Source organism: Aspergillus ochraceoroseus (assembly GCF_002846915.1).
Source record: "Aspergillus ochraceoroseus IBT 24754 chromosome Unknown P175scaffold_5, whole genome shotgun sequence".
Taxonomy (NCBI): domain Eukaryota; kingdom Fungi; phylum Ascomycota; class Eurotiomycetes; order Eurotiales; family Aspergillaceae; genus Aspergillus; species Aspergillus ochraceoroseus.
The window spans coordinates 253,611-280,485 of NW_024468480.1; the positions used below are offsets into that span (position 1 = coordinate 253,611).

The 26,875-nt window shown below is 49.2% G+C and overlaps 11 protein-coding genes across 11 annotated transcripts; 5 read left to right on the forward strand and 6 right to left on the reverse strand.

The window, feature by feature from the left end:
* Nucleotides 1–168: 168 nt before the first annotated feature.
* Nucleotides 169–7,138, reverse strand: P175DRAFT_0509808 (uncharacterized protein; the record flags this gene model as incomplete). Its single annotated transcript, XM_040898460.1, has 19 exons — nucleotides 169–1,158; nucleotides 1,216–1,323; nucleotides 1,383–1,528; nucleotides 1,579–1,714; nucleotides 1,773–2,198; nucleotides 2,264–2,380; nucleotides 2,433–3,421; nucleotides 3,480–3,653; nucleotides 3,738–4,153; nucleotides 4,829–4,991; nucleotides 5,047–5,091; nucleotides 5,149–5,233; nucleotides 5,283–6,117; nucleotides 6,177–6,222; nucleotides 6,276–6,497; nucleotides 6,554–6,615; nucleotides 6,678–6,843; nucleotides 6,936–6,995; nucleotides 7,063–7,138. The coding sequence occupies 19 exons, from the start codon at nucleotides 7,136–7,138 to the stop codon at nucleotides 169–171; spliced, it is 5,262 nt and encodes a 1,753-aa protein (XP_040751197.1).
* Nucleotides 7,139–8,601: 1,463 nt separating this feature from the next.
* On the forward strand, nucleotides 8,602–11,868 carry P175DRAFT_0493630 (putative importin 13; the record flags this gene model as incomplete). Its single annotated transcript, XM_040895977.1, has 4 exons — nucleotides 8,602–8,658; nucleotides 8,734–8,924; nucleotides 8,981–9,467; nucleotides 9,523–11,868. 4 exons carry the CDS (start codon nucleotides 8,602–8,604, stop codon nucleotides 11,866–11,868), a joined length of 3,081 nt encoding a protein of 1,026 aa, XP_040751198.1.
* A 601-nt stretch (nucleotides 11,869–12,469) lies between these two features.
* On the forward strand, nucleotides 12,470–13,858 carry P175DRAFT_0438529 (uncharacterized protein; the record flags this gene model as incomplete). The annotated part of the gene is made up of 2 exons (XM_040893917.1): nucleotides 12,470–12,922; nucleotides 13,010–13,858. The coding sequence occupies 2 exons, from the start codon at nucleotides 12,470–12,472 to the stop codon at nucleotides 13,856–13,858; spliced, it is 1,302 nt and encodes a 433-aa protein (XP_040751199.1).
* A 27-nt stretch (nucleotides 13,859–13,885) lies between these two features.
* On the reverse strand, nucleotides 13,886–14,996 carry P175DRAFT_0524139 (seipin co-factor family protein). The gene has a single exon (XM_040899350.1). It carries the CDS (start codon nucleotides 14,943–14,945, stop codon nucleotides 14,115–14,117), a length of 831 nt encoding a protein of 276 aa, XP_040751200.1. The 5' UTR covers nucleotides 14,946–14,996; the 3' UTR covers nucleotides 13,886–14,114.
* Nucleotides 14,997–15,113: 117 nt separating this feature from the next.
* Nucleotides 15,114–16,517, reverse strand: P175DRAFT_0501974 (pyridoxal 5'-phosphate synthase subunit PdxS). Its single transcript, XM_040897280.1, has 3 exons — nucleotides 16,380–16,517; nucleotides 16,140–16,322; nucleotides 15,114–16,060 (listed from the first exon to the last, which is right to left on the reverse strand). The coding sequence occupies exons 1-3, from the start codon at nucleotides 16,494–16,496 to the stop codon at nucleotides 15,431–15,433; spliced, it is 930 nt and encodes a 309-aa protein (XP_040751201.1). The 5' UTR covers nucleotides 16,497–16,517; the 3' UTR covers nucleotides 15,114–15,430.
* A 253-nt stretch (nucleotides 16,518–16,770) lies between these two features.
* P175DRAFT_0558019 (uncharacterized protein) lies at nucleotides 16,771–17,807 on the forward strand (the record flags this gene model as incomplete). Its single annotated transcript, XM_040900811.1, has 2 exons — nucleotides 16,771–17,581; nucleotides 17,655–17,807. The coding sequence occupies exons 1-2, from the start codon at nucleotides 17,243–17,245 to the stop codon at nucleotides 17,805–17,807; spliced, it is 492 nt and encodes a 163-aa protein (XP_040751202.1). The 5' UTR covers nucleotides 16,771–17,242.
* A 33-nt stretch (nucleotides 17,808–17,840) lies between these two features.
* Nucleotides 17,841–19,806, reverse strand: P175DRAFT_0501976 (origin recognition complex subunit 2). Its single transcript, XM_040897281.1, has 2 exons — nucleotides 19,711–19,806; nucleotides 17,841–19,660 (listed from the first exon to the last, which is right to left on the reverse strand). The coding sequence occupies exons 1-2, from the start codon at nucleotides 19,711–19,713 to the stop codon at nucleotides 17,993–17,995; spliced, it is 1,671 nt and encodes a 556-aa protein (XP_040751203.1). The 5' UTR covers nucleotides 19,714–19,806; the 3' UTR covers nucleotides 17,841–17,992.
* A 158-nt stretch (nucleotides 19,807–19,964) lies between these two features.
* On the reverse strand, nucleotides 19,965–20,755 carry P175DRAFT_0558021 (uncharacterized protein; the record flags this gene model as incomplete). Its single annotated transcript, XM_040900812.1, has 2 exons — nucleotides 19,965–20,523; nucleotides 20,592–20,755. 2 exons carry the CDS (start codon nucleotides 20,753–20,755, stop codon nucleotides 20,460–20,462), a joined length of 228 nt encoding a protein of 75 aa, XP_040751204.1. The 3' UTR covers nucleotides 19,965–20,459.
* A 599-nt stretch (nucleotides 20,756–21,354) lies between these two features.
* On the forward strand, nucleotides 21,355–22,176 carry P175DRAFT_0524143 (uncharacterized protein). The gene is made up of 2 exons (XM_040899351.1): nucleotides 21,355–21,401; nucleotides 21,454–22,176. Exons 1-2 carry the CDS (start codon nucleotides 21,387–21,389, stop codon nucleotides 22,009–22,011), a joined length of 573 nt encoding a protein of 190 aa, XP_040751205.1. The 5' UTR covers nucleotides 21,355–21,386; the 3' UTR covers nucleotides 22,012–22,176.
* A 304-nt stretch (nucleotides 22,177–22,480) lies between these two features.
* Nucleotides 22,481–24,639, forward strand: P175DRAFT_0516883 (translocon subunit SEC61). The gene is made up of 5 exons (XM_040898938.1): nucleotides 22,481–22,657; nucleotides 22,750–22,850; nucleotides 22,910–23,077; nucleotides 23,159–24,234; nucleotides 24,295–24,639. The coding sequence occupies exons 1-5, from the start codon at nucleotides 22,648–22,650 to the stop codon at nucleotides 24,374–24,376; spliced, it is 1,437 nt and encodes a 478-aa protein (XP_040751206.1). The 5' UTR covers nucleotides 22,481–22,647; the 3' UTR covers nucleotides 24,377–24,639.
* A 108-nt stretch (nucleotides 24,640–24,747) lies between these two features.
* On the reverse strand, nucleotides 24,748–26,686 carry P175DRAFT_0501979 (bifunctional ornithine acetyltransferase/N-acetylglutamate synthase). Its single transcript, XM_040897282.1, has 2 exons — nucleotides 26,024–26,686; nucleotides 24,748–25,967 (listed from the first exon to the last, which is right to left on the reverse strand). The coding sequence occupies exons 1-2, from the start codon at nucleotides 26,506–26,508 to the stop codon at nucleotides 25,049–25,051; spliced, it is 1,404 nt and encodes a 467-aa protein (XP_040751207.1). The 5' UTR covers nucleotides 26,509–26,686; the 3' UTR covers nucleotides 24,748–25,048.
* Between the last annotated feature and the right edge of the window lie 189 nt (nucleotides 26,687–26,875).

A 26,875-nucleotide genomic window follows, 5' to 3' on the forward strand; every position in this document is an offset into this window, starting at 1 on the left:
TCAATTAGACACTCGGGGACGGATGGTCAAGGTGGTATTTATCGTTTACGCGGAAGGGAAGCCTTGAAGCCCAGGGGGGTTTGGTTAGACAACCCACTGCTTAATCAACGAGGAGCCGAGATAGTTAATGATCGGCTAGAATGTAAAGAAAGGTAAAAGAAATTTTCATTACTTAGAATCCCACATGACCTCGTTGAGTCTCAAAAGTGCATCCGCCCTGGCTTTCTTTGCAGCCATGAAATCTTCCCGGTTGTCTTCGCCTCTAGGCCCTCTGAGGATATCCGAGAAGCATAGATCGACCAGGACCTTGAGCTCGTCGTAGCTAAACGGCTCGCCATCTCCAGCGGCCAGAGCCTTGTCACCCTGTGCCGCAAAGTACTCCTTTTCTTCCTTTGCATAATCAAGCGCTTTCTCCGCACCTTCCAAGAACCAGTCTAGGAACTTGGCACTTCTGGGGAGAGCGACAATCTCGTTGTCTTCTTCGGCTTGGTATGAGGTGTCGCTCTCATCGAATCCCCCCGTTTCAGTTGGGTTTATAATAATATTCTTCATGTTTTGCTGAAGCACAAGAACATCTAATTGCAGGCGCAATGCTCCATTCTCGTTCATAGCCCAGATGTGGCGAGTACTTGAAACAAACGCTCGATCGATGAACCGAGCAAGCCCGGACGTAATGAAGCGACGTTCGGCAGCGCCCAGGTATGACGAAATATTCGTGTCGAAACTAATAAGGTCCTTATTCAGCTCGAGGATTGTCTGCGAGGCTGCGGTTGGTGGTCCCATGATAATATGGAACCAGCCGCCGCTTGAGCTTGGAGATGGGGTCGTAGGCTCTGAGTTGCGACTAACAGGGGGTGTAGGGCCAGCCATGGTTCGTGTCAGCATATGAATCACTCCGCATCGAATATCAATATGCAAAGCGAATAGGGCAGTGAGCGAAAGATCTCGTAATGATTGAAGAGTGGTGTCAAATGCAGTGCCTGTTTCCGGATTCAATGGGAGATATACTGGCTGTGCGATGCTGTCACGCTTCGGTTTCATGGCGCCGATCAAAGTCCAACGACGATTTGATGTTCCAGTTCCAGACTGGACAGGTCGTGAATCTGCAAACGGCGAGGAAGCCTGACGTAGTTTGGCAAGATGGGTCGCAAGCCATTGCTAAGGTTATATCAGTTTCACTGTAGACGAGCAAGGGTCATATAAAGGCAGACGAACCATGCTGTTATAAAGAAGAGATAGAGATACTACCGACTTCTGGTCAGAGATGATGTCAAATGGCTCCAGTGGTACTCTATCGGTTTGCTTGATAAGAAACTCAGTTTCCTGGTCATGTTAGTACAAATCCTCGACCTATCCCCACACGAGAATACAAGTGCGGTTACCTTGTCAATAAGCTCCTGCTTGTTGCTGCTAGAGTCTGTCCAAAGTTCAGAAACTATATCATGGATTGGACCTGACTCCGCAAATCCTGCTCCTGCTTTGAGCTGAACTTCTTTATTTCCCCGGGGCGAAATCTTCGAGACGATAGCTGTGAAGATATTAGGCAGCTAGACAAGAAACCAGCTAAATTTTCCATACCTTTATACCATCCACAACACTTATCATAATACGTCACTATCTGGGCGATCAAAAGCTGGGTGAATGCTTGATCGTGAGGAATGCTGGAGAGCATTTTACTAAATTCTCGCACAACTGACATGAATTTTACCGTCCCCTAGGCGCGCTAGTTAGAGAAGAATCAAGAAATTACTGAATCAAGAAATTCAACTAACCTTAAAGACTGGTCGAGGGGAGATGGCGGACCATTGTGGATCTTCTGTGAATGCATCTGGGGCAATGAAGCTGAGAGTGCAAAGATCTGTGACAGTCTCATCAAGTTGTGGTAGGAAAACGTTCACAAGGAAATCATCAAGGAACGAAGTTAATGTGGTTGTAACCATGTCAGAGTCCACCGGCACGATATCTTTCAGTCGTTGTATGAAGGAGAGAGAAGGTGGCAGCAATAAACTCATGTTAAACACACTAGGCTTGATGAGAATCTTGTGACCTGTTCCCTGCCTAGACTCGCATATATCATCACCATCAGAAGTAGAATTTTTCTCTGATTTAGACACTAGGCCAGGCACAGATGACCTGAGAATCTCGTCCAGCTCGTCCTGTTCAGCTTTCATTTCCGCTGTTCGACCAGTCTCGGACATCTTGAACATTTTCTATCGAATGTTAACTATGTCCACCATTTCCAGGAGGCATTCAGGGCGCATACCTTATTCTTGTCTCTATGTCCCGAGTAGAGCTGACGCCGAGCATCCGCCTCCTCATCCATTGCCCGGATGGAAGATTCCCCATCTGTTGCTAGATAATCGTGCAACAGCGAGCGGATCTATGAATAGGATAAGTCTACCGGACAGAATACCAAGGGTTATTTCTCCTACCTCGCTTTGATAGAGTTTCCACAGTTCCTTGAACCCACCGGCAAGGGTATTACTCTTGGGTATTCCCTCACGCTCAACGATTGCTGCTATTACATCATGAACAACACGGTGTCCTTCAGCAATAGCTTCAAACTTTGCATAAAGCGTCCGCAGAAATTCTGAAAGCACATGCCCACGCTTCTCAATGATTTCTGCAGGAGAACTCATGCTACCATTCTCAGAGGTAGGTCCTCGTGCAACATCTGAATACCGAACGTCAATCTCCCCATTCGTTTTATCAACTACCGCAAAAAGCTCCACTGGAAGCCGTTGTTCGATACGGTCAACGGCTATGTCTAGATGCCCCATTTTATTCAAAGCTTCGATGAGAAGTTGTAGATAGGAAAATGTGTCCGCCTCGGGGTTACGAGAAGCGTCCTCAATCATGGGCTTTGAGGCATCTAGCTTCGCAAGGAAGCCATAAACAGGCCGTTCCCATGCCCCGGGTCCGGTCCAGGTGGAAGAATTCACTCCGTTGGTTTCCGCCTCTGCACTTGGAGGCTTCCAGCGACTGGAGCAATACGGAGATTTCAGATAAAGGTGATCGTGTAGCTCCTCGACCAGAATATCTGTAAGCGATGACTCCTGATTGCCAAAGTATGCTCGAATGTCCGCAAGCGCGCCGATGTTCTCTAGCTCGGAGCGCCTCAAGAGTCGCAGGGCGTGATGAAGTACCTCAACTGCCCCAAGAAATCGCTTGTTGGATACTTGAGACTCGAGCTGTTCTGGAAGAGACTGAAGTTCTTGGATCTGACTGAATAGTTGGATTATGTCGTCGTATTTCTGAGATGAAGTGGCCAGGTCCTTCAGCTCGGGTTTGGTTGAGAGCAGTCCAGATTTCGCCTCCTCTAGCGCATGTTTCAGGTTCCGAACCCGGCTCTGAGAGCTCTGTATGTTTGACTGAATCTTGTGGTATGTACCAATGGAACTATTAAAGCCCTGGTGATGTTCTATAGTTGACAACTTTAGTAAGGTTCTCGGGCCTACATAAGGGAACGGGAAACCAACCATTGACAATAGACTTCAGTGTCTTCTGAATCTGGTCATGCATATGTAAGAAATCCGGTTCGCGATCAGCTTTTCCAAGAGTACTTGTGTCCATCAATTGTAGCGCCACCTGCACCGGCACGCAATCATCGGAGGCCACGAAGTTCCATTCGCGCTGGATGAAATGTAGGACACCTATAGGTTGCGCATTCAAACGTAAGCAAGTGACCAACTAATAGGTTTTCAAAGACCGTCGAGCGATAGGGAGGTAGTACGAACCCTCCACAGCTTGTGATCCCCCTGCGCTGGTAGTAGCATGCTCCCTTTCTTGGCTACTGCTATTTCCTAGCCGGCTGGCTTCGCCTCCACGCGAATCGCCATCTCGGGAGCCTTGGGCGGGTATCTCCCTCTCTGACTCTCCTCCTCTTGTTCGTGATCGGGATGAGGAATATGACCGGTCTTTGTCCAATCGTTCGCGACGTCTTTCCGGGGAATGCGCTGGCGACAGTGAAGCCTGCTGCGACCCTTCTGAGTAAAACCCACCGTAACCGCCCGGACGTCGCTCCCTTTCCCCGCCCGGCCCATATCCATTTACACCAAGATTGCTGCTGCTCCCGTACCCTCCTCCATCACTGCGATCGTATCGGCTGTTGGCATCGGAGTGCCCGTGACCGTTCGCGTAAGGATTTCGGCCGCTCATACCAATTTATTGCGGGCACCGAGCAGTTGAATTCGGATTAATCACACCGATAAAATGCGACTGCGGAGGGCTGGTGAGATGTAGTGGTTCTATTGTCAAGTCTCAAGGTCCAGCCACTAATGAGGTGATTAGAGAGTAGGGGATGCGGGCATCGTCGGGCGTGACGAGAGGGAGATCGATTTGAGGCTCTGAATAATCTTCTTGGGTAGGCAGAAACGGAATCGTCAAAGACGAAAGAAGAAAAAAATCGCTAGACTGTAAATCTGGCAGCAGGCACCTAATTAGGGACTTGGGGAAATGTTGCATGGAAGGAGAGCAACCCAACCTAAAGGCGTTGTCGGCAAGTTGTTGTTCTCCACATGAGCGGCGGCCAGCCACGTTCCACAACGTAGAATTCCTGGAAGAGCTCCGTCACTACTAAGATCGATATGATATGTACATGCAGACAAGCGCATAAAATCGAGGTATTGGATACTATACTACTTAAGCTCTGGATATTCAAGGCTTTGCCAAAGTTTTATTTTATTATAGCCGATGCTAGCTTAGCGTATGACTCCTACAAAATATTTGCGTCCAACAATACGCCTATTTAGAGATTGGTTGAGTCTCCCTCTTAAGCCAATTGCGAGTATACTCGTCATTCTCGAAGTATGTATGGGTCTTTTCCCACACCTCTGCATGGTAATCATTCACCCATTTGATTTCAGAATCGTTCAGAAGCGATGGTTCAATCAGGTTGAGGCCGATGGGAGCCATGGTAACATGCTCAAAGCCTAGCCAGGGTCGCTCGCCAAATTTATGTGTCGTTTGGACCTCGCGCACCATGATCACGTCTATTTGAGAATTAGCATCGAAATTTCCGTGTCGCGGTTGCAACTGGAATCTTACTCTCAATGCGAATGCCGAATTTCCCGTCCTCGTAAAATCCAGGTTCTGGTTGGGTCAGTATAAACAACCTTCTTTCACCAAGAGCAGCGAGCTAGGACATACCGTCGGAGATGACATTTCCTGGCGCTAACGGGACTTCAGTATATTGCACACGGGTACCAATTCCCACGGGACCTTCGTGAACGTTCTACGAGGATTAGCAGAAAGCGATGGCTTAGAGAGCTTCCGTTGCTTACCAGGTATGATCCAATTCCGTGACCAGTTCCATGCAAGAAGTCGAGCCCTTCTTTCCACAAGAACTGCCGGGCTAGGGCATCAATCGCAAATCCGCTTGTGCCTTTAGGGAAAACAGCAGAATCTATGCCGATAAGTCCCTTGAGCACAAGAGTAAAAGCCTTCTTTTCCAGTTCCGTAGGTGTTCCGAAGTGGAATGTTCGGGTAACATCTGTGGTTCCATCAAGATACTGGCCACCAGAATCGCAAAGATAGATAGCAGTGGGATCTATGACGGAGCAGCTTCCTTTCTCGGGTTTGTAATGAATCACGGCGCCGTTGGGACCGGTTGAGGAGATGGTATCAAAGGATAAACCTGCAAAGAGGTCATGTTTTGACCTGAACTCCTCCAACTTGTCGGCCGCATCAACTTCGTCCAATCGTGTTTTCTTGTTTATCAGTTCATTTTCCAGCCATGCGAAATACTCAATCAAGGCCGCTCCATCCCGGATGTGACAAGCTCTCATACCCGCCAGTTCCACATCATTCTTGACGGCCTTAGCGTCACCAATAGGGCTACGAGTTTCATCAACATAGTCCTCGCCTCCGAGGCTCAGGCTAAGAGCCCATGAGCCTCTGTTCGATAGGAGGAATTTAGAAGGAGTGGCCTCAGTATCCTGTTTTCTTGCCTCGCTAAGTGCTTTGGCGTCGGCAAAGATAGAGTTATAAGGTTTGATAATGACGTCTTGCCCGAGATGCGCCTTAACATCTGGGCTCAGCTTTCCATCGTCGATATAAAGCTCGACCGTTGTTGGCGTGACAATGCAGTAAGAAAAGAACACCGGGTTGTAAGGAATGCTAAATCGAACGGCAGTTAGAAACTAAAAGAAACCCAAATAGAGCAATCGAGAACTCACTCGCTTCCTCTCAAGTTAAGCAGCCAAGCAATCTCATCCAGCATGGCTGCGATATTTGTTAGCAACCAAGAAGAAGAGGTAGGAATGGGCCAATAATACAAATGACAAACCCAGCTGCCTTTTTGTTCTCCATTTCCTTTCGCAGATCGGCAATCTTTTCTTGGAAACTCTTCCCAGCGTACTTTTCCGGGTGGACTTTGACCATCCCTCTTGGAGCAGCTGGTCTGTTCTCGCCCCAGATGATGTCCACCAGGTTCTTCGGGACTCCTACAAGCGACGAACCAGTCTTTTTTAGACTCTCCGAGAGACTGCGGGCGCCGGCTACATGTTTTTAGTACCCTATGTAAAAGCATCCGCTGAGCTTCGTGTTCACTTACCGGCTGTAATTAAAGCCGGATCAACACCAACTACTTTACCACCCTCGGCTTGCTGGCCAGTCCTGTCATCAAGAGTGTCAGCTCCTGAAACTCTGGAATCTGTAGCAAGATTGATAATTCGTACCATTCCTGCCACGTTGGGACACCCTCGACCCCCCGCTTTAAGAGCTTCCAGTTGCTGTCAAGTTGCTTTGCTGCTTGGTTGAAGTAGCGGCCATCGGTAGACAGGGCTGCCTCAGTCAAGGAAACAATAGCAGTTCCAGCAGATCCAGAAAATCCAGAAATGAACTCTATAAGAACCAAGTGTAAGTTATATAGGGAGCAAGGCAATTGAATACCGCGCGCAATTATCGAAAAGCAGAAGGGTGGGCGAAAGGTTTACCTCGGCGCCCATCGCATGGCGCAATATATTCCGACTGATGGCTATCTTCCGACGGGATAACTTGAAGAATAGTAGTGAGAACCAAGCTTCGGTATGAACCAAACACCAAGACTATCCGGTAACATACTATATACATCAACCTTGTTCTCCTGCATCAGCTGTCTCAAGCTCGCCAGGCGTTTGGATGTATCCACGGTCTCCATATCGATAGTGTATCGCGGAACGGATATAGAAAAATATTTAGGACGAAGGAGGGGTAGGGATCGAGTTGATCGGAAAGCCGTTATCCAGGAAAGGCCAGCAGGAGGGCGCGACAAGAGCATGGGCTTGAAGAAATTAGCAAATTGAGCAGGCAAGGTCCGGGGGGAGGAAGGAATACCTCGATTTCAATTTCACGCAGACGGGCGGAAGCCCCTCAGGAGTCGTAGAGAAGAGGGAAGAAAAGAGGACCAAGGTGAGCGGAAAGGAGTGGGGGACAGCAAAGGCGAATGGGATATCCAGCTTTCCAGTCAATTAGATGGTGACAGGATTCGAAGAGATGTGACCCAAGAAGATAAGGGAAAAACAGTGTTTTGGGCCTGTGGAGTCGGTATTTTGGTACGGTGGATTTCATCAATAATACAGCATGCTACTCCAAAATTACAACTCTCTCCGATAATAGGTAAAATAGGTAATACTGTGCAAAGAGCTGCTATTACTTTAAGAAGAAACTTTTATCTTCTTCCTAAGTGTTCTATACTACCATTTAAACTGATGTGAAATACTACTAGTAGCTCTATATCCATTCCGAAGTCGTACTACGGAGTACTCTTCTGGGTAATGGTTAGAAGCGGTGTTACAGAGTACACATCACTGCTCTCCACAACAATTACGTAGATACTGTTATAGTAGTAGTCGCAAGCCATCTTTGGTGAAAAAAAAGAGAGAGAGACAAGAAGATAAAAGGGACAAAAACTGCTATAGTTGATATCAATAATTTTATGCTTTCTGGCATAGACTTATGTATTATTGACACCGATGGCTGGAATCATGTTTGGACAACCAGTTCACCCAGCTGGGTCGATCGTCATCGGCTCTGATTATCTTCATCCACATTATACGCAGTAGCTCTTGTTTTGACAACCCTTGGAGACTGTATGACGCTAGAATGCTTCTGAATGGGATAGTATGATATTTACCAGAGTAGTTATAAGAAAAGTTTTGGGGACAAGCTCCAGCAAGACCTACTCCGTACTCCGTATAGAGAGATTCCTTCCCCTCCTCCGACCGCCTTGGCTGATAGTGTTATCGCACGTGACACCCCTATATCGAATTGGACTATCCCCAATTAGGAAATAGACTCTATTTACCTAGGTACCTAGGTAGGTAGTGGACAAGTACTCCGTACCATGGACATATGTAAGTAGCGGCAATCGAAAGAATATCGTCAGGTCGGTTCGCAGGTTAGTTAGTTACAGCATACCTAATTAACTACACATTGGGCCAAAAAGACGGGGTGTTGGTCAGGGATAAAGTTTGAGGGTGCCAAAGCCCGGAACGGAAAAACATGTAACCCCAACGTCCCCACGGGAACATCGTAATTCCGACACTTCACACGGCACTATTCAGCCCATCTATATTGATCCTTTCTTATCCGCAACCTCAAAAGCGTGCTTCGGCCATCTCTATGGACTATTCAGGCCAGGCCTTAGATGTCCAGCTCCTCGTCAATGAGGCTAAGGAGGTTTGTCAAAGCTTTCTTTAGAGTTGCCCCTAATTTAAAGAGAGAAACAAGAAGAATCTAACGCGAGTTCTCTAGCTTGTGTCGCAACTGTATGATCCAACCAACACAGGCAACCCCGCCAAGATCAAGGCTATCCAAGAACATTTGCAAAATCTCCAGAAAGGGCCCCATGCGTGGCTTATCGCAAACAGTCTTGTTACCGAAGAAAATACTGATCTAAAATTTTTCGGAGCCTTGACATTCACTGTGAAAATCAATCATGACTGGTTTGTTTTCTCTAGTCCAAAGTACCTTGGTGCTTGATTGCTGACTCCGATTCCAGGCAAAATTTGACTCAAGAAGATACCGAAGAGCTTATTGGGCGCTTGATTGACCACTATGTTTTCTTGGTCAATGGCGGAGAACGACCTCTTGTCATCCGCAAACTTGCTTCTAGCCTCGCGACCATTTTTCTAAAGCCCGATGCTCCTTGGACTCGCGCTATCGTCAACCTAGCTGCTTCTTTGGCAAATGGAAAGTATATCCATGAAAAACAATGCCAGACAATTGACTTGCGAAGCACTATTCTTCCGGCAATGTCAGAAAGTCAGGTGGTCTCCTTGCTTTACTTCTCTAACATTCTTGCGGAAGAGGTAAACAGGCTGGGTTCAGACTCGCGACGTGGCAAAGATAGTTATCGTGCGTCTGAAAATATCAAGGACGCCTTTCTACTGGTTGAGTTCGTACTTGCTCAGTTACTGCATCATGATGCCTCCGGCAGGTCTGTTTCCAACGAGGTTCCAGGAACCGAAGCCATCAACTCTTACCAGGTATGTCAGGTTTGCATACAGGCTATTCGGGGAAGCTTCTAACGTAGGCTGCCAGTCTTGGATATATGTCCGAAGTTTATTCCAGCTACATGAGACAATCTCGGCCACTGAACTTGTACCAGCTACCAGCTGTGTAATCCAAAGCCTGAAAATTTCTTCCTTGGCGAAAACAGCCACACACATTTTAATTGATCTCATGTGCTGGCAGGACAGTATTCTGTCTTCGGATCACATTGATTCTATCTTAGATTATCTTATTAGCGATTCCGGGACCGCGCATATTGCATCCCTCATGGAAGGTGATTTTGACGACGAAAATATAACCTTCCTGGAACTTCTGTTAGCATTCTCCACACTGAAACAGAAACAGCTCCTCACTCAGCCGCTGGACCAAAAGCATGATAGGGTTCTCGCTCTACTTCATACGTTGTTCAGAGCCCCGGGATACGCCGCAGTAGACGATACCGCATCACCTCTGGTTCTTGAATGGTGGACTGAAGTTGCCGATGATCTGCAGGAAACATATCTAGGATCTGATGACCAACAGGGCCTTGAGTCCGCGAAGCAGAACCTCGCTCGTGCTGCTCTGGATTGTTTTGATAAGCTCAAGTATCCTTCTTCGGAAGAATTACAAAGCTGGGGCGATGATGACCGTAGTGAGTTTGGGTCTTTTCGCCGAGATGTTTGCGATTTTCTTCTCGCAATTTACCCGATTTTGGGCGTGGACTTGGTGCAAGTATTCCAAGCACAAGCACGATCATCCCTCGAACGCCAAGACTGGAGAACCTTCGAGGCTGCAATATTCTGTATCGCTCAGCTTTCCGAGGCCGTCGATGAGAACCAGCATGCTGACGATTGTCTGAACTCCATTTTCTTCTGTAACGAGTTCTCGCGTCTCTGCGAAGGTGATGGAATCATGATTCCTGACAAAGCTCGCCAAACATTGGTAGACATGCTTGGGAAGTATCAATCTTACTTTGAACGTACCCATGCACTGCTTCCTCGGGTTCTTACTTTTCTCTTTGCATCGTTAGATGTTGCCTCCTGCGCGTCTACAGCATCTAAGTCTATATCGTATCTCTGCAAATCATGCCGCAATGCCCTCACCATTGAACTCCCAGCGTTCATCACTCAATTTGAACAATTTCGTTTCAAGTCCACAGCCACTACACACACTATGGAGAAAGTACTGGAGGGAATCGCTGCTATCATCCAAACCCTACCCAGCGATAAAGAGAAAGCCCATTTCTTAGAAAGGATTTTGAAATTCTTCCAAGAACAAGCAGACATGGCCCGACAGGAGGCTGCTAGCGGGTTAGCAGAGCCCGCTTGTGGCCGAGCTCATATGGTTCTTCGATGCGTTGCAAGCATTGGAAGAGGACTGAGGGCTGATGGTGAAATTGTCGTGGATTCCAGCAGCGGCAAAGATGAGGATCCATATCCCCCAACATTCTGGAATACAGGCGATGGTGCGGTATCACAGAACCTAATAATGCAGTGTATAAGGCTGTTAATGACCGAATTTCCGTTCGACGTCGCCATAATCGAAGCGACTTGTGACATTTTGAAAGCTGGCTTTACTGAAAAGACTGGCCCATATGTTTTACCGCCTATGGTGACGGTTGATTTCGTCAAAAGCATCCCTTTGGGTACGCCTGGCACTGATATGGTTATGGGAACCGCTTCTGCCTTTCTGGCCTCACATAGCGCACATCCCCATCAGATCCGGGATGAGACTGTAGCATTGATTATCCATGTATATGAAACCTTTTGCTGGGTGCAAGAAAAGCCAGAGCTTTACGATCCAGAGATTGCGAATAGCGGGATTGACTTCTTGACACGCCTACTCCCAAAATACTATCCCTATCTCTTTGCGCTTACATTTACGCCACAGGAAACAGGAGACGCACGGGTGTATGTAGCTGGCCAACGTCCGCCCATTGTCCAAGCAATTTCAAATTTCACGCTGTTCTCTCTACAAGGCCCAGAACCCATCCCTCTCCGCTCTGCTTCTCAATTTTGGGTAAGCATCTTGAATCTCCCTGTTGAGGCTGAGGCTGTACAGAATACCATTCGCGATGCTCTGCCAGCGCTTTGTCGCATCCTAATCACGCAAGTGGCGGGACGATGCGCGCGATCGGATCTTGAACATCTCTGCGAGGTGCTGCGAAGAGTCATCTTTAAACAGCAGGGACACGCCCGGCCGCATCTCTCATCTGCACTTGCAGATCTAGGCAACCATCGGACAGGCCAGAGCCACGGCCATGCCCCGTCACCGGAGGAGAGACAACGATTCCTTGCATCCTTGTTGGCTGCGAGGGGCACCAGAACGCAGACAGTCCAGCTGGCGCGTTCCTTCTGGGTTAAATGTCGGGGAGCAGGTTTCGACTATATTGGGTAGATACATGGAAATAGTTTTACGCAGTTATGACAAGAAAAGAATTGCTTGGGTTATTGAAATCAACCTGCGAGTAAGGAGGAAAGGAGGCTCAATTTTTTTGGCGTAACAAACATCAACGACGGCAACATTCATGCTATTTCCACGAGTCTAGGAATTCAACGGTGATGAAACAGCAGGGCAGTGCTTACCCTTGGATAATTCAAGGATTGGCATCCCACAAGAAAAGCTCTGGATAATAATAGTCCAAGTCTTGTGAATGTTGTGTGGGTCATACAATACATATGCACTAACATCAGTCACAGCCACAGAGGCGGTGCATGTGTCAGGGCATTTAAGGTGACAACACAGCGTGCAGCCGCCTGAAAACTGACAATTTTTGAATTCTCTACCAGTGAATTAATTCAAGACACTCCTTGTACCAGGTCAACTTGGTTAATCCTGGCAGTGGTGACCACGTTGGGTCGGCCGCCTACTAATCCCAAAATCATCAATCAGCCTTAACGTATAGCCTCAGCTTGGGCACGCGACAACCCTATATCTACTGCTGACAAGAACTCCGGGTATTACTCGAGTTGCAAGCTGAACTTGAAAAGTCCTGAGAATGCCTCATATCGCCAACACGCCGGAATCTATCGTATCGCGCTCGGATTCCCGCAATCCAGCAACAACATGCACAGGCGTCACGGCTAATGGCCTACCATGCCGCCGGGCTCTGCCATCTCCCGACTCATCGCCCGCAGCAACGCCTCCCAGACGAGGCGGACGACAAAATGCGGACCCGGCTTCATTTTATTGCTGGCAGCATAAAGACCAAGCTCCATCGGTTCCTTTACGAACCAGCTGGAGAGCTGAAGCGGTGCACCCACAACCAAGAACAAGCATCGACACGTTGATGGACCGTCTCGGAGTACTCGAGATAAACGACGTTCAGGATCCTGAGAAACGCAAGCACCCAAACCGACCAGCACAGTCGCCTCCAAAGAGGAAAGCCAAGCGAACGATATTCTGCTGCTTCGAAACTATAGACGAGGATGAGCCGGTCCCACCAAAACCAGTGCATCCATCTCCAGAACCTCAATTGGGTCACGAATCATACTCCAACCAGCCTAACAAGCACAAACACAACCAGAATCAGAACCAGAATCACAGCCACAGGCCTGCACATCCCCAGCCCGTGCCCCAAGTCTCCAGTCCGATCTCCGGACGGCCACAACCACCCCCACGAGCCACACCTGCACCAGGTCCCAGTTCAACCTTTTCTCAAACAAAATCCCTCCTCTCATGGATCCCCTCAGCTCTCCCCCCACAGACCACCTCGCGCCTTCTCACGGAGCTCGCCAAACCAATCTCCTCCGCCGACGAACCAGGCTACATCTACATATTCTGGGTCACGCCGTCCACATCGGCTACATCTAAGCCTCCGTCGCGGGAAATCGCGTCATCGCTAATTCCTGTCGCAAGCGCAGGCGCAGACGCAGAAACACCTGAACAAACCCGTCGAGTGACTGACGCTATCCGCACAGCCAGGGAACTCAATACGCGCTCTTCAAACCCAAGGAGTGGTAGTAGTCCCGGCACGGTGCGACTCAAGATTGGCCGCGCAAGTAACGTGCAACGCCGGCTAAATGAATGGACCAGGCAGTGCTCGAACCATCTTACCCTGATCCGGTACTATCCGTATGCTCCTTCATCTGCATCTCCTTCTGCGCACCAGTCACCAAGCGGAAAGGGAAAGAAGGGCAGCGGCAGTGGTGGTGGTGGTGGTGACGAGATTGTCCTTGAACCAGGGAGGAAAGTCCCGCACGTCCATCGCGTAGAGCGGTTGATCCATATCGAGCTAGGGGATATGCGCTTGCGAGATCTCGGACAATGTCAAGAATGCGGCAAAGAGCACCGGGAGTGGTTCGAGGTTGCTGCGGAGAGGGCGGCGCTGAAGCGGGTAGACGAGTGTATTCGGCGATGGGTGAAGTGGGCAGAAAGCCAGAAATAGTCTTGCTGCATGTACTTTTTTATCATGACACATATAGAGAGAGAGAGAGAGATATATATATATATATATATTCAGATGACCTCCATCACGAACAGAGTAGAGTAGAGTAGAGTAAAGCAAAGCAAAGGGAAGAAGACACCGGTAGGTAAAACCACCCCTTCCATCATAATGGAGTAAATAATAGTAAAAGAAGAAAGAAGGCGACTCATCCATCTCACTTCCTCGCTTCCAGTACCTATAAGCCGGGGAAACAAACCTACAGATCCTCCTCCTCCTCCGCTATGACCTCGACTGAATATTTAGGCTCATAGGTATTCCTACTACTACTACTACTACTACTACTACCACATCCATGAGTGTATCCGTATCCATTACCGATATGAGTATAAACCCCATTAAACCCATCACCGTGACTCCCAACCGCAGCCCCCTCCGCAACACAGCCGGCAGCTCCCTCAACCGCCCGGCTCCCCCAAACCCAAAGAACCCCCCACCTCCCCAGAACCCACAACCCCCAGGAAACCCCCCAAAGCCAAACCCCCAAGACAGTGGTCGCAACCAACACCGGGAGCAGCACGAGCGCCGCGAAACAAGTAAACACCGCCACGGCGATAGAGGCGCTGATTGCCGCGCCGGCGAGAAAGATCCCCAGGGGGATCGCAGAGCAGAGGACCTGGCAGAGCGCGAAGCTCGCGAGGACCGGGTGGCGTTTTGCGATGTGTACGAGGGAGGTGCGGAGCTGTGCGGGGAGGGCGTAGGCATTCAGAGCTGTGACGGTGGCGGCGAGGCTGGTTAGGATTGTTGAGATTGTCATTGGTGTTGTTTGTTCGTCTTGGGGTCGGGATGAAGTTGAGGGAGGGCTGTGGGATTCGGATTCGGATTCGGAGTCTTGGTTGTGGTTGTGGTTGTGGTTGTGGTTGATTGTGTATTTGGATGGCTTTGAGGAGGGCTCAAGGGTTGGGGTATCTGCGGTATTATTGGGGTCGCTGGTTTGACCACTGCTGGACTTTGGAGTATCCGAATCCATGGTTGGTGGGTTGGTGGGCTCGGACTTGAGTTCGTGCTCCGAGGTGGTTTCGGTTTCCATTGAATATATCAAGAACACCCGTGGAACACAGAGATGATAATTGGATGAAGGTTTGAACAGAGTTAGACGAAAGATGATATCTACAGTACCCCGTACCCATACCTCAGGCAGCCGCAATGCTTGGCTCAATTAGCCTCGGCACTTGGCCAAATCGGGATTATGATGTGTGTCAGAGTTCTTCGTACCAAGATAACTGATAACTAAGTAGTATAGCATCAAATCTATTTTTAAAAGTCATGCGAATCTAAGACGCTTTGGCATCTTATACATGGAGGGGGTGCATGGTGTCTAATAGAGAATACTTTTCATATGCCTCGTTATTAACAATATACAGCGCTAGCCTCCTTTAAGACTATGCAAATCCCAATACAATGCAAGAAGTTGAAAATCTTGACCTCGCTCGTGACATACCAAATTTTTTTCCCTTTTTTTCCAACGCCCCATAAATGATGTTAGACCACAAAAGTTCCAAGAAGAAGGCTTGTTTACCACCCTCTCTTGGCCAGCTTATCAGCGTCCTGCATCTGCGACACGTTGATGCCGACCATAGCCTCACCTAGACCCTCGCTCACCTGTGCGAGCATCAGAGGGTCCTTGTAGTGAGTCACAGCCTGGACAATAGCCTTGGCGCGCTTCTTGGCATCCCCAGACTTGAAAATACCGGAACCGACGAAAACTCCGTCGCAACCCAGCTGCATCATGAGGGCGGCATCGGCAGGAGTGGCAACACCACCAGCAGCGAAGTTCACAACGGGGAGACGGCCCAGCTCGGCAGTCTCGCGGAGGAGCTCGTACGGGCAGCCAAGCTCGCGGGCGTAGGCGCGCAGCTCGGGCTCGGGGTCCTCGGAGGACTTGAGAATAGCACGGGCACGGGCAATATCGGCATTGACGGTGCGGATGTGCTTGACAGCCTCGACAACATCACCGGTACCCGCCTCACCCTTGGTACGGATCATGGCAGCACCCTCGGAGATACGGCGGAGAGCCTCACCGAGGTTACGGCAGCCGCAGACAAAGGGAGCCTTGAAGCCGTGCTTTGTGACGTGATATAGGTTATCAGCAGGGGTAAGGACTTCAGACTCGTCAATGTAATCGATGCCAATGGCTTCGAGGATCTGAAGTAAAAAAAAAAAATATCAGTTTTAACGACCGAGAAAATTGACAGAGAAAAAGAATCTTAGAAAGAAAATGTACCTGGCACTCAACAAAGTGACCAATACGGGCCTTGGCCATGACAGGAATAGTTACGGCCTCCATGATCTCCTTGATCATTCCGGGATCGGACATGCGAGCGACACCTCCTTGAGCGCGGATATCAGCGGGGACACGTTCGAGGGCCATGACGGCGGCAGCACCGGCCTCTTCGGCAATACGAGCCTGGAGAACATTCACTTAGAGATGGAGGGCATAAAGGATAGGGATGAGGGAGTATACCTGCTCTGCATTGACGACGTCCATAATAACGCCACCCTTCAACATCTGGGCCAACCCCGCCTTGACAGTGAAGGAGTTGGACGCGGGGGTGCCATTAGCACCGGTCTGAGAAGCCATTTTATTGAAAGGAGATTGAGAGAGAGATGAATGGAAAGAAGACGAACGAGAGAAAACGGGAGGAATTGGATAAAGGAAGAAATTTGGTAAGAGAAAGGGTACAGAAAGTCAAGAGGAAAGTGAGTCAAAGACAAGGTTCCGAGACCGAAATCCACGGTACAAGTCACCAGTGACTACTACTACTACTCCGTACCTAGGACTACTCCTAGATCGAACCTAATCACTCGGAACCTTCTACTAGTTAGTATACCTTAGTAGACCTGGTTAACGTTACCTGGTAAGATCCAGCCCCGCCGGGATTCATGAGGGGGAGAATTGCGGAAGGATGTTCCAATCATAGACGCTGCCCCTCCATCAGTGGACTGTTTTCCGCGGGATCTCCCGGGGAACATTTTTCTTCTGTCTTTGATTTGGAAAGAAAGCCTCGAATATGCTGTAGAGTGATATTAATGATATAGGGGATGTTATGTAAAGATATACACTATGTGTACTGTACATGTCGTTATATCTTCACGACGAGGATACTTGATGTACGGAGTACGGATCATCCTAACTCCGTCCCTCCGTGGTGGTGATGACGTATGTAGATTCATTCCAGTTTGCTTTAAGAACTACCAATTATACTAGGGATGCTCTACAAATTCCCAGTTTATGATAAAAAAAAAAACATCCTCTCTCTCTCTCTCTCTCTCTCTTGCCTGCTTAAAAATCTCACTTCTCACATATATTAAACGGGACGCGGAACAATGAGTCTGCTCCGATCCTCCACAATCCTTGGAATCGGCCTTGGCCTCTCCTTCTCCCTCCATTCTACCTCCCCCTTTCGCGCCCTTCCAATTCAATGCCAATACTCGGCTCCCAACTCTAGAGCCGACTCCCAGATCTCCCCAGATTCCACCTGGGCCATCCCCCCCGATGGTTCTCGAGCGCGCAAGCAAGGAACAACGAGGACCGGGTTTCTTACCGCGTCCACCATGCGCCAAGTGAGCTTGGGAAGCGTGCTTGGTCTTGTCGTTGGCGTGGGATTAAGAGCCTTCTCTCGCGCTTTGGTAGTCCTGTTTGGAATTGGAATTGTAGTTGTTGAGGTGGGAAAGATATTCTCGGTGTGATAATAGTGTATAGGTTGGCTAACTAGACTGACTACCTTACCTACCTTAGTGGGCTGCCGCCAAAGGATATAACCTTGTCCCCTGGAACAGGATGCAGAAATACGTCAAGAACTATGACCTCCAGAAAGCCGTGTCACGGAACCGACCCCTCAAGATCAGTTTCGGGGCTACTATGGCCCTGGCCGCATTTGCGCAGTTTTAATCAAAAAGCACTTGGAGTAGTTTACGAAGAGGTTGGTAGTGGTATTTTGTGGTCTTATATTATATATGCGGAACAGGATAAACCCGGGAACAGCAGGACTACAAAAGCCGTTGCAGATATGAAACAATTTTATACAGGGTATCATAGATTCATGCCAATGTGCTTGCTCTATTGAATGAGCTGTTTCAGCCCAACACTAGATCCTCCAGCACTCCCTCCATCTCATCGCGGGATAGCGGCACACTTAGAATCTCCATCCCACTCGTGTCCATACATGAGGTGATCATCTGGTGGTCGTGGAATTCCTTTAACAGGGTGCGAAACATCATCTCCGAGGATGCGATGAATTCCTCAGACGCCTTCTGGTACAGCGTGCGGAACTCAATACCGTCGTTGCCTCTAGATCCATCTCCGGCCACACCGTCAGCACCGTCCATATCGTCATCGTCGACGTTATGTCCCTCGTCTGCCATCGAAAGTAATTCGGTTAGGAGGAGTCGGTATAGGTTGCGCGCGTTCTCGGGAAGACTCTTCAGCACGAATTCAACACCTTCTTTGCCTCCCGCGCGAAGTCCCTTGCGGCCGAGCAGATTGTGGACTTCTTCCACAACGTCAAATTCAGCATCAAAGGGTGTGAATGTTGTGCAATCGTGGAACACAAAATTAAATTGGTCCCGGAGACTGATGTCCCACATCAACAAAAAGTTGGGGGTGTCTGCCGTCGCAAGTAAGTGTATCTTAGGGGTAGCTGCTAATCGAGCAAGAAGAGCTTGATTCGAGGCACGGCGTAGGGACGGAGCGTCGATGGAGTTGATGAAAACTGTGATCGGGCTCTGCGAGGGTCTCGACTTTAGAACAGACTGGAGCAGTTCTAAAACTTCTATCGGCTGCGCCCCCATCTTCGAAGGGATATCAGCGCCAAGGATTGCGGTGACTATCGTCGCGAAGATAGACCTTATAGATACATTGGGTGTGTGCCCGTTGACAATCACCACTGAAGGCGGGTTAGAGTTATATTTTTGATAGAGCCAGTCCGCGAAATGCTGTGTCAGCCGTCGTTTGGACCCGTATCCGTAAAGGCAGATACTGAACCCTTGATCAAATTCGAAATCCCATTGGGGGAAGGACCGGTCGTGGAGGTCGTGGAGAAAGGTGGTCTCCTGCTTGCAAGGGTCCTGGTATTGTGATCGTTTCTCAAAATACTCTTCATGGGTCAACAGATTCACCTTGTTCAAATTGTTGTTCGATGTTCGAGGAGGACCCGCGCGATTCTGGAAAAAATATCTCTCGTGCGGAGGCAGCTCTCCTTCCGGCGTTGGAGAGCGTTTATTCTTTGCGCCCTTTGGTCTTCCCGCACGACGCTTCGGGGTTGCCGCTGTCTTATCCCCTGCCGGCTCGCCAGCCTCAGCTTCGACTGTTTCAATGACTCCGTGCTCCTGCCCATTGACTTTTTCCAATGCATCGTTATCTCCAGCCAAGATTTCCTCTGCCAGTCGGTCTCCTCCGTCCCATATATCGTCTTCATCTTGTTCGAGGAGCAGACGTGCACTTTTCTTCTTCGCAGATCGATCGGCATTTCGAGCTCTTGAGGGCGTGGAAACAGCGGCATCTTTCGTAGGAGTTGAAAATAAAGCTTTCGCTTTCGATCGGCGTGTAGGAGTTCTCAATCCCGAAGCTTTCAACGCTGCTGGGGTTTCTGATTTCGGTTTTTGCGGCGTGCTTTTCATCCGCTTCAACGGGGTAATTACGGGCACCCCATCCCCATTGATGTAGTCATCTTCAGTGCCATTGGCCTTTGTAGTCCGCTGTCTCTTGGGTGTCGAGACAGGGAGCTCATCATCCACATCTGGTTGCTTCCGTTTCATGTTAGTTTAGAACGCGAGAAAAGCACAAGAACAAATACCATCTAGGCACGGCGAGTGCTCTAAATCCCCAACCGGCAGAGAATAATAAGGCACTAGCAGGGACGCAAGGGATGAGTCCAATGAATCCAATGGAGCTGCTACTGGGAATGTTGAATCTCTGCTTCTCCATCCCTCGTGGTCACTCGATCGGCGCGCTTCTTCTCGGCTGGGCCGACTGTTTCTCCGGGTTCCGCAGTATTGGAGCAGGCATCGCCCAACCTTCTATAAGAACTGGCCTAAATGTCCCCTTACTGTCCTCTCCTCTGATGCTCTAACTTCTTCTTCCTTCCCACATTCTACTCCTATATTCTATACTTTTTCCGTCATTCCCATCACTTCAATCTCCCACCGTTCGCTGGCCCGCCTTTTTTCTTAGAATTACAGGCACTGACACGGTTCAACTTTGGCAGGGTAGAAGACCTGTCGATGAGGGAAGGAAACGGAAACGAAAAGCAATAGTAGTAATAGGTAACTGAACCATACACCTTACTGCAGAGAGTAAGCAGACTGGTTGTCGCTGAATCTTCTATTTCTGCATAACTCGGGGTCCTCCTTATCGATATAGAATAGATGGTTCAAGGGGAGGCCACGTTCGGGAAACATGGTCAGGAGTTCAATGATTTCTCTGGCTCTCGATAAACTGCGTGATGAAAAGCCTGGCCTTTGTGGATAATGATATCGCCTCCGCGATCTAACATGAGTTTGACAACAGACATTGGGCCTGCTTCAACGGCGCATGACAGTGGAGTCATATCGGGTCAGCTCCGTGGTCAAGAAGCCAAGTTGTCATATACTCATCCTCAACTGCCTCACTAGGTTTACGGTTAGTGGGCTATGATTATTTATTTCAGATAGGCAAGTATAATCCGCGACGACTCACAAGAGTATTGGGGGGCGAACTTCGCTTAGTGGCTCATGAACATCCCTTCCTTCAAGGAAAAGTTTCAATATTTGTCGACCTCGCTTTGAATGCTTCCCCCGTATAGGAATAACCATGGTTTGCGGATACGCCATGGCGGTAAAGGTCTCTAATGAACTCAACATCGTGCCGCCTAATCGCAGTAATCCTTACTGGGTACAGGATGTGGATGTCGAAACCTCGGGGCGGCGGATTGGAGCGCACTGAATCTACCATGTCCCATAATTTTTGAATCTCTCCATTGACGTAAAGCGCATGTACTTTCTCAATTATATCAACTGGGGTTCGAGACGGGGACTGAGTGAATTCCTTTGGCAAGATGGGAGACAACTTGCGGGAATCTGAGTCGGGCGGTGGTGCACCTAAATATCATCCTGACGTGTTACTCGAATAAAAACAGTCCGTCACAACTCTCTAAACAGTTTGTCTAACAATAATTTCCCCTTGTTACCTATTTATCATATTTTTGATCAGCTTGCTGCGCCATTCTCTCTTGTTCTCCTGATTAAATTATATGATTTAGTCACGCATATCATGGAGGAGAAGGCTCCTTTTGCACACTTGAAGGGATTCATAAATTCTGTATCAGAGTTAGCCAATCCTTGCCACTGTCTACTTTTTTTATGATACTCATGACAGCATAGGTGTCAAAAGCGTGGAGAATTCACCGATTTCACCTTGGTTTGCAAAGGTGAACGTTTCCAGGTGCACAAGGTCATAGTGTGTTCTCAATCAGCGGTTCTGCTTGCTGCCTGTATGGGGCCATTCAAGGCAAGGGCTCCATTTACTGCCAATACAATAGCTATGCCTAATTATGCCACAGGAAGCATCGTCGGGAGTCTACGAAATGAACGATGACCCCTTGCCAATGGTGAAAAACTTGGTGGATTATCTTTACACTCTTGACTACAACGAAAACCTGCGAACCCTAAATCAAGAATGCCCCTCGCCTATTTCTGGACTCCAGGTTCATGCTAGAATGTTCGCGCTGGCAGATAAATATGACATCAAGGCACTGCAGGTGCTCTCATCTGAGAAATACTCAAACATGCTCGAAAGCTCTTCCATCGGTTCAGAATTCCTAGGGTCTATTCCAGATGTTTATACCCTGACACCACCGTCAGTAAAAGCTCTCAGAGATAAGGTGGCCCGTTTTGCCAGAATCAACCTTGAAAATTATCTCCAGGATCCATCTAGCCGAGAAGTCTACAAAAGAATTGCGATTGACGTGCCTGATTTTCTACAAGACTTGCTTGACCTATACATAATGAATCCTTTGACAGGATTTTGCTACCGCTGTAACCCCCTTTCAACCATGCAAGCTTTACAGACCCCTTGTCATAAATGTGGTTTATCAGGTATCTGTTATGACAGCGAGTAAAGCGTATGTGCTGCGATGTTAGTTCCATGGGCTATGCTCCGCTTATCTCGAGATCGTTTTCATTGTTCCGTGCGTACGGCAGTCGACGGCGACTCACTTGGGGTTTGAGTTATCAAGGTATCATTGAACGAGAAATACGATTTGCTTGTTGGGTGAAGTACTCGTAATCGGTTGATATCTCGCAAACAGTACCAAAGCTAGCATTGTCTCGTTCTTCTTTTGCCCAGTCCCTACCGTTGTGACCAGTGCCTGGGCAGCTATCTGATCTTAGAGAAGCCTCTAGGCTATCAATAGATGAAAAATTGCTGTAAGGATAGACTGCAATAGATAGTTAATAAAGAACGTCGTCAGGGTCCGGTGTGGCCAGAGTGAAGCGACCAAGTGGCCTCAACTGGTTTAGCGTGGCTGGGGACCGAAAGTGGCCAGCGAGGCGACTACGGAGAATCCAACTCGCACCTCCATCCATCCCCTTCACTCCTCTTCACTTCACTTCTTCTTGTTTTGCTCTTGTTTTTTTTTTTCCTTCTTCCCTTTTAATTTCTCCTTCCACTCCTTCTGCTGGTTATCTACTCCAGCTTCATTTCCTTCCCCTTTCTCCCCCCCCTGAATTATTGACCAAGTTGGGAGGTGGTCACAATGAGCGGACGTGAGTACTCCCACACGCGATCGTGACCAGTTTTGCGACAGCATCCTTTCACCAACCCCAATTGGTCTGCAATAACTGACACTGGAATATAGTCAGATTCCTTGATCTTATCAAGCCCTTTACGCCCCTCCTTCCGGAGGTGGCAGCCCCCGAAACCAAGGTGCCCTTCAACCAGAAGTTGATGTGGACTGGGGTAGGTTGCTTCGTTCGATGGCAAGAAGAGCTTTCCAAAACTGACTGCTTGTCTACTAGTTGACTCTTCTAATTTTCTTGGTGATGAGCCAAATGCCCCTGTACGGCATTGTCTCTTCCGACACATCGGATCCTCTGTACTGGCTGCGTATGATGTTGGCTAGTAACCGCGGAACCCTGATGGAGTTGGGTATCACCCCCATCATCTCCTCTGGAATGGTCTTCCAGGTACGTAGCGCAATCAAAAAACATTTCTAACAGATCAGAAATTCAGACTGGTACTAATTTCTTTTTTTTTTTTCTGCGCAGCTCCTTGCTGGTACCCACCTCATTGACGTCAACCTGGATCTCAAGACCGACCGTGAGCTCTACCAGACTGCCCAGAAGCTTTTCGCCATTATCCTTTCCTTTGGCCAGGCCTGTGTTTACGTTCTGACTGGTCTATACGGCCAGCCTAGTGATCTTGGTGCTGGTATTTGCGTTCTGTTGATCGTCCAACTCGTTGTTGCCGGTCTCGTTGTTATCCTGCTCGATGAGCTCCTCCAGAAGGGATACGGCCTTGGCAGCGGTATCTCCCTCTTTATTGCGACCAACATCTGCGAATCTATCGTCTGGAAGGCTTTCTCCCCCACTACAATCAACACTGGCCGTGGTCCGGAATTCGAGGGTGCCATCATCGCTCTCTTCCATCTCCTGCTGACCTGGCCCGACAAGCAGCGCGCTCTGCGTGAGGCTTTCTACCGCCAGAACCTGCCCAACGTCATGAACCTTCTAGCGACCCTCCTTGTCTTTGCCGCTGTTATCTACCTCCAGGGTTTCCGTGTTGAGATTCCTGTTAAGTCCTCGCGCCAGCGTGGCATGCGTGGATCTTACCCCGTTCGTCTGTTCTACACCTCCAACATGCCCATTATGCTCCAGTCTGCCTTGTGCTCCAACATCTTCCTTATCAGCCAGATGCTGTACTCTCGCTTCTCCGACAATATCTTGGTCAAGCTTCTCGGAGTCTGGGAGCCTCGTGAGGGATCTGCCCAGCTCTACGCCTCCTCTGGCATTGCCTACTACATGTCCCCTCCTCTGAACTTCAAGGAGGCGCTTCTTGATCCTATCCATACGGCTGTGTACATCACATTTATGCTCGTTGCTTGCGCTCTTTTCTCCAAGACTTGGATCGAGGTCTCCGGCTCCGCTCCTCGTGATGTCGCTAAGCAGCTCAAGGACCAGGGTCTTGTCATGGCTGGTCACCGTGAGCAGAGCATGTACCGTGAGCTGAAGCGTGTTATCCCCACTGCTGCCGCTTTCGGTGGTGCCTGCATCGGAGCTCTCTCCGTTGCCTCTGACCTACTCGGTGCCCTGGGTAGCGGCACTGGTATTCTCCTTGCTGTCACGTAAGTCATGATTCATCATTTCCCAATTTCACCGTCTACATTCTAACACACTCTCTCCAGTATTATCTACGGCTACTTCGAAATCGCAGCCCGTGAAGGCGATATCGGCGCTGGCCTGAAGGGCCTTGTCCCCGGTAACTAAGCCTGGCTTAGGTTTCAATTTTCTTCTCTCTTTTTTTTTTTTTTTTCCCTTTGACGAGCAGCATGAACAAGAAAGGTTATGGGTTCTATTTATTCTGTCTTCCCTAATCTTTCCGTTCATTCCCAGGCGGTGTGCTGTTGTGGCTGGCTCAGGTAGTATTGGATGTGTTTTGCGTAAGAAAGAGAGTCAGTGTGTGTGTATGGGTAAGGTAGTCAGTCAGTCCTACATTATCCGGGGGTGATGTTTTTTTTTTTTTTTTTTTTCCAATTTTTTTTCTCGCCTCGGAAAAGTAAAGCAAAGCCACAACTGTACATAACACTGACCTGGTTTGTAACCATATTTTATAAAGATACAAAAATTATATTAATTCGTGGTACTGTGCTCTGTCCAAATGAGTAATTGTAATTGCTTCCGTAGTTCTGTAGGTATGGGATCTTCGGATTCAGGGACGAAGGAAAACCGAGGTAGATACTTTTCCACGATCCAAGAACAGTTTCAGCTCATTGTACACCGTAATTGAAAGACATAAAAATAGAGAGAGAGAGAGAAAGAGAGAGACGGATCTGCTATTCTCGACCATGTGAGATCAGATCAGATGTATATATATATATATAGCTTATCTCAGCTCACTCCTGCTAGATATCGACCAAGGGGACAGACAACCTAAATACCCTAAGTTCTATAGTCGCCGTTAATAGTAACATACTCGTGACTAAAGTCACAGAACCAGTACACACCCTCCTCACCACCACAGCCCTTCTCACCCTTCTCCCCGCCACCAAGGTCAACCACGATTTCTAGGTCCTCCTCCTGGAGAATCACGCTCGCACGCTCCTCGTCCACCTGCTCCGGCTCGCCGTTTACAAGCAACTTCAGGACAGGGCTTCCATCAACAGGTTTGAAGCTGACGCTTGTGCGCTCAGGAATAACAGTGCCTGGTGCCACACCCTGGGTGTATCCAATTGCGCAGAGAATGCGGCCCCAGTTCGCGTCACGGCCGTACAGGGCTGTCTTGACGAGCGGGGAACGAGCGATTGTGGATGCGATGAGCTGCGCGGAGGCGTAGTCGGGGGAATTCTGGATGCGGACCGTGACGAATTTCGTGGCGCCCTCGCCGTCGCGCACGACAAGCTGCGACAGGGACTGCGCGAAGGAAGTTAGGATTTCTTGCATGGCGGTGTAATCAGCGGAGGAAGTGGATGCGATTGTGGAGCCGCCTGCGGCGCCGTTGGCGAGGATGGCGACGGTGTCGTTTGTGCTGGTGTCGCCGTCAATGGAGATGGAGTTAAAGGAGCGTGGGACAGCGAATTGGAGCAGCGAGGAGAGAGCGGAGGGGGCGATGGGGGCATCCGTGCAGATTACGCCAAGGAGGGTTGCCATGTTGGGATGGATCATGCCAGCGCCTTTCGTCATTCCGGCCAGGCTGTAGGTGTGGCCGGGAGATGAGGGCAAGGTGAAGGTGCGCGAGATGAGTTTGGGGAAGGTATCGGTTGTGCAGATAGCCCGCGCGGTGGTGAGCCAGGCATCGTGGGTTGAGGAGAGACTTGCATGGGCAGCCGGGATCTTGTCGAGGATTTTGGAGATGGGGAGTCTGAGAGTAGATCGTTAGTGCCCATAGAGCTTTCTTCGTGGTGGAAAGCGGTATACCGTTGTCCGATGACGCCTGTACTCATGACGAGGGTGCTTTTAGACTCGCTCAGCCCGTTGCATTCGTCGACCTTCGCGGACATGTTTGCGGCATCCTCTAGGCCGCCTTTGCCTGTCACGGCATTGGCACAGCCAGAGTTGATAACCACGGATCGGATGCCCTCACCCCTGCGAGTAGCAAGGATATTCTTGCTAATCTGGACGGGGGCCGCCTGGAACTTGTTGGTGGTGAAAACAGCCGCTGCGGAGCATGGGGTTTCGGAGGAGATCAAGGCTAGATCTGGAAACTTGGTGTTGGAGGCTTTCACGCCCACATGGGTTCCAGAGACAAGGAATCCTTTTGGATAGGTACCGGAAGAGGGAATATACTTTCGCTTGCTCGCGGGAATAGCTATGTCGGCAGGCGCAGAGTAGGAGCGCACTTGTCCCTTCAGCATGCGGGCGAAAGCGACCACAGAGGCTGCGGGTTGGGCGGGGGAGGCCATTGGAGCTGCTTGAGGGCAACAGAGATTAGTACAGAGAACCCAGACAGATGAGAAGGTGAGAGAAATCAATATAGCTCAAGGTTCAAGGCTCCGGAGGGGCATTAAATATACCTGTTGCTCACAATAAATGACTCAAGAAGCACGAGGGGATTCGCCCACCAAGGACTTGAAACTTCGCCTGTTTTCAGGCGATGTGGATGATAAAAACCGCAGCCAGAGACAGAAGCGAGACCGTCCCACCGGATTGAAGCCCAATGTCCCTTATGCAGCTGCAACGATGCTGTCCATCGGATTAATCGCTCACCAAAAATCGCCTGGAGCTGCCGGTCTCTGGCCCTCTCACGTGCTTGGCACCACACTATTCTGC

Excerpts from the sequence above, each read along its gene's own strand:
- P175DRAFT_0524139 (XM_040899350.1), bottom strand. The coding sequence starts at position 14,945 with ATGGAAACCGAAACCACCTCGGAGCACGAACTCAAGTCCGAGCCCACC.
- P175DRAFT_0501974 (XM_040897280.1), bottom strand. The coding sequence starts at position 16,496 with ATGGCTTCTCAGACCGGTGCTAATGGCACCCCCGCGTCCAACTCCTTC. Across the intron at positions 16,323-16,379 it reads ACGTCGTCAATGCAGAGCAG|GCTCGTATTGCCGAAGAGGC; the intron begins GTATACTCCCTC and ends AATGTTCTCCAG. Across the intron at positions 16,061-16,139 it reads GTCACTTTGTTGAGTGCCAG|ATCCTCGAAGCCATTGGCAT; the intron begins GTACATTTTCTT and ends TTTTTACTTCAG.
- P175DRAFT_0516883 (XM_040898938.1), top strand. Across the intron at positions 22,851-22,909 it reads AGAAGTTGATGTGGACTGGG|TTGACTCTTCTAATTTTCTT; the intron begins GTAGGTTGCTTC and ends CTTGTCTACTAG. Across the intron at positions 24,235-24,294 it reads GGTATTCTCCTTGCTGTCAC|TATTATCTACGGCTACTTCG; the intron begins GTAAGTCATGAT and ends CACTCTCTCCAG.
- P175DRAFT_0501979 (XM_040897282.1), bottom strand. The coding sequence starts at position 26,508 with ATGGCCTCCCCCGCCCAACCCGCAGCCTCTGTGGTCGCTTTCGCCCGC. Across the intron at positions 25,968-26,023 it reads ACAGGCGTCATCGGACAACG|ACTCCCCATCTCCAAAATCC; the intron begins GTATACCGCTTT and ends ATCTACTCTCAG.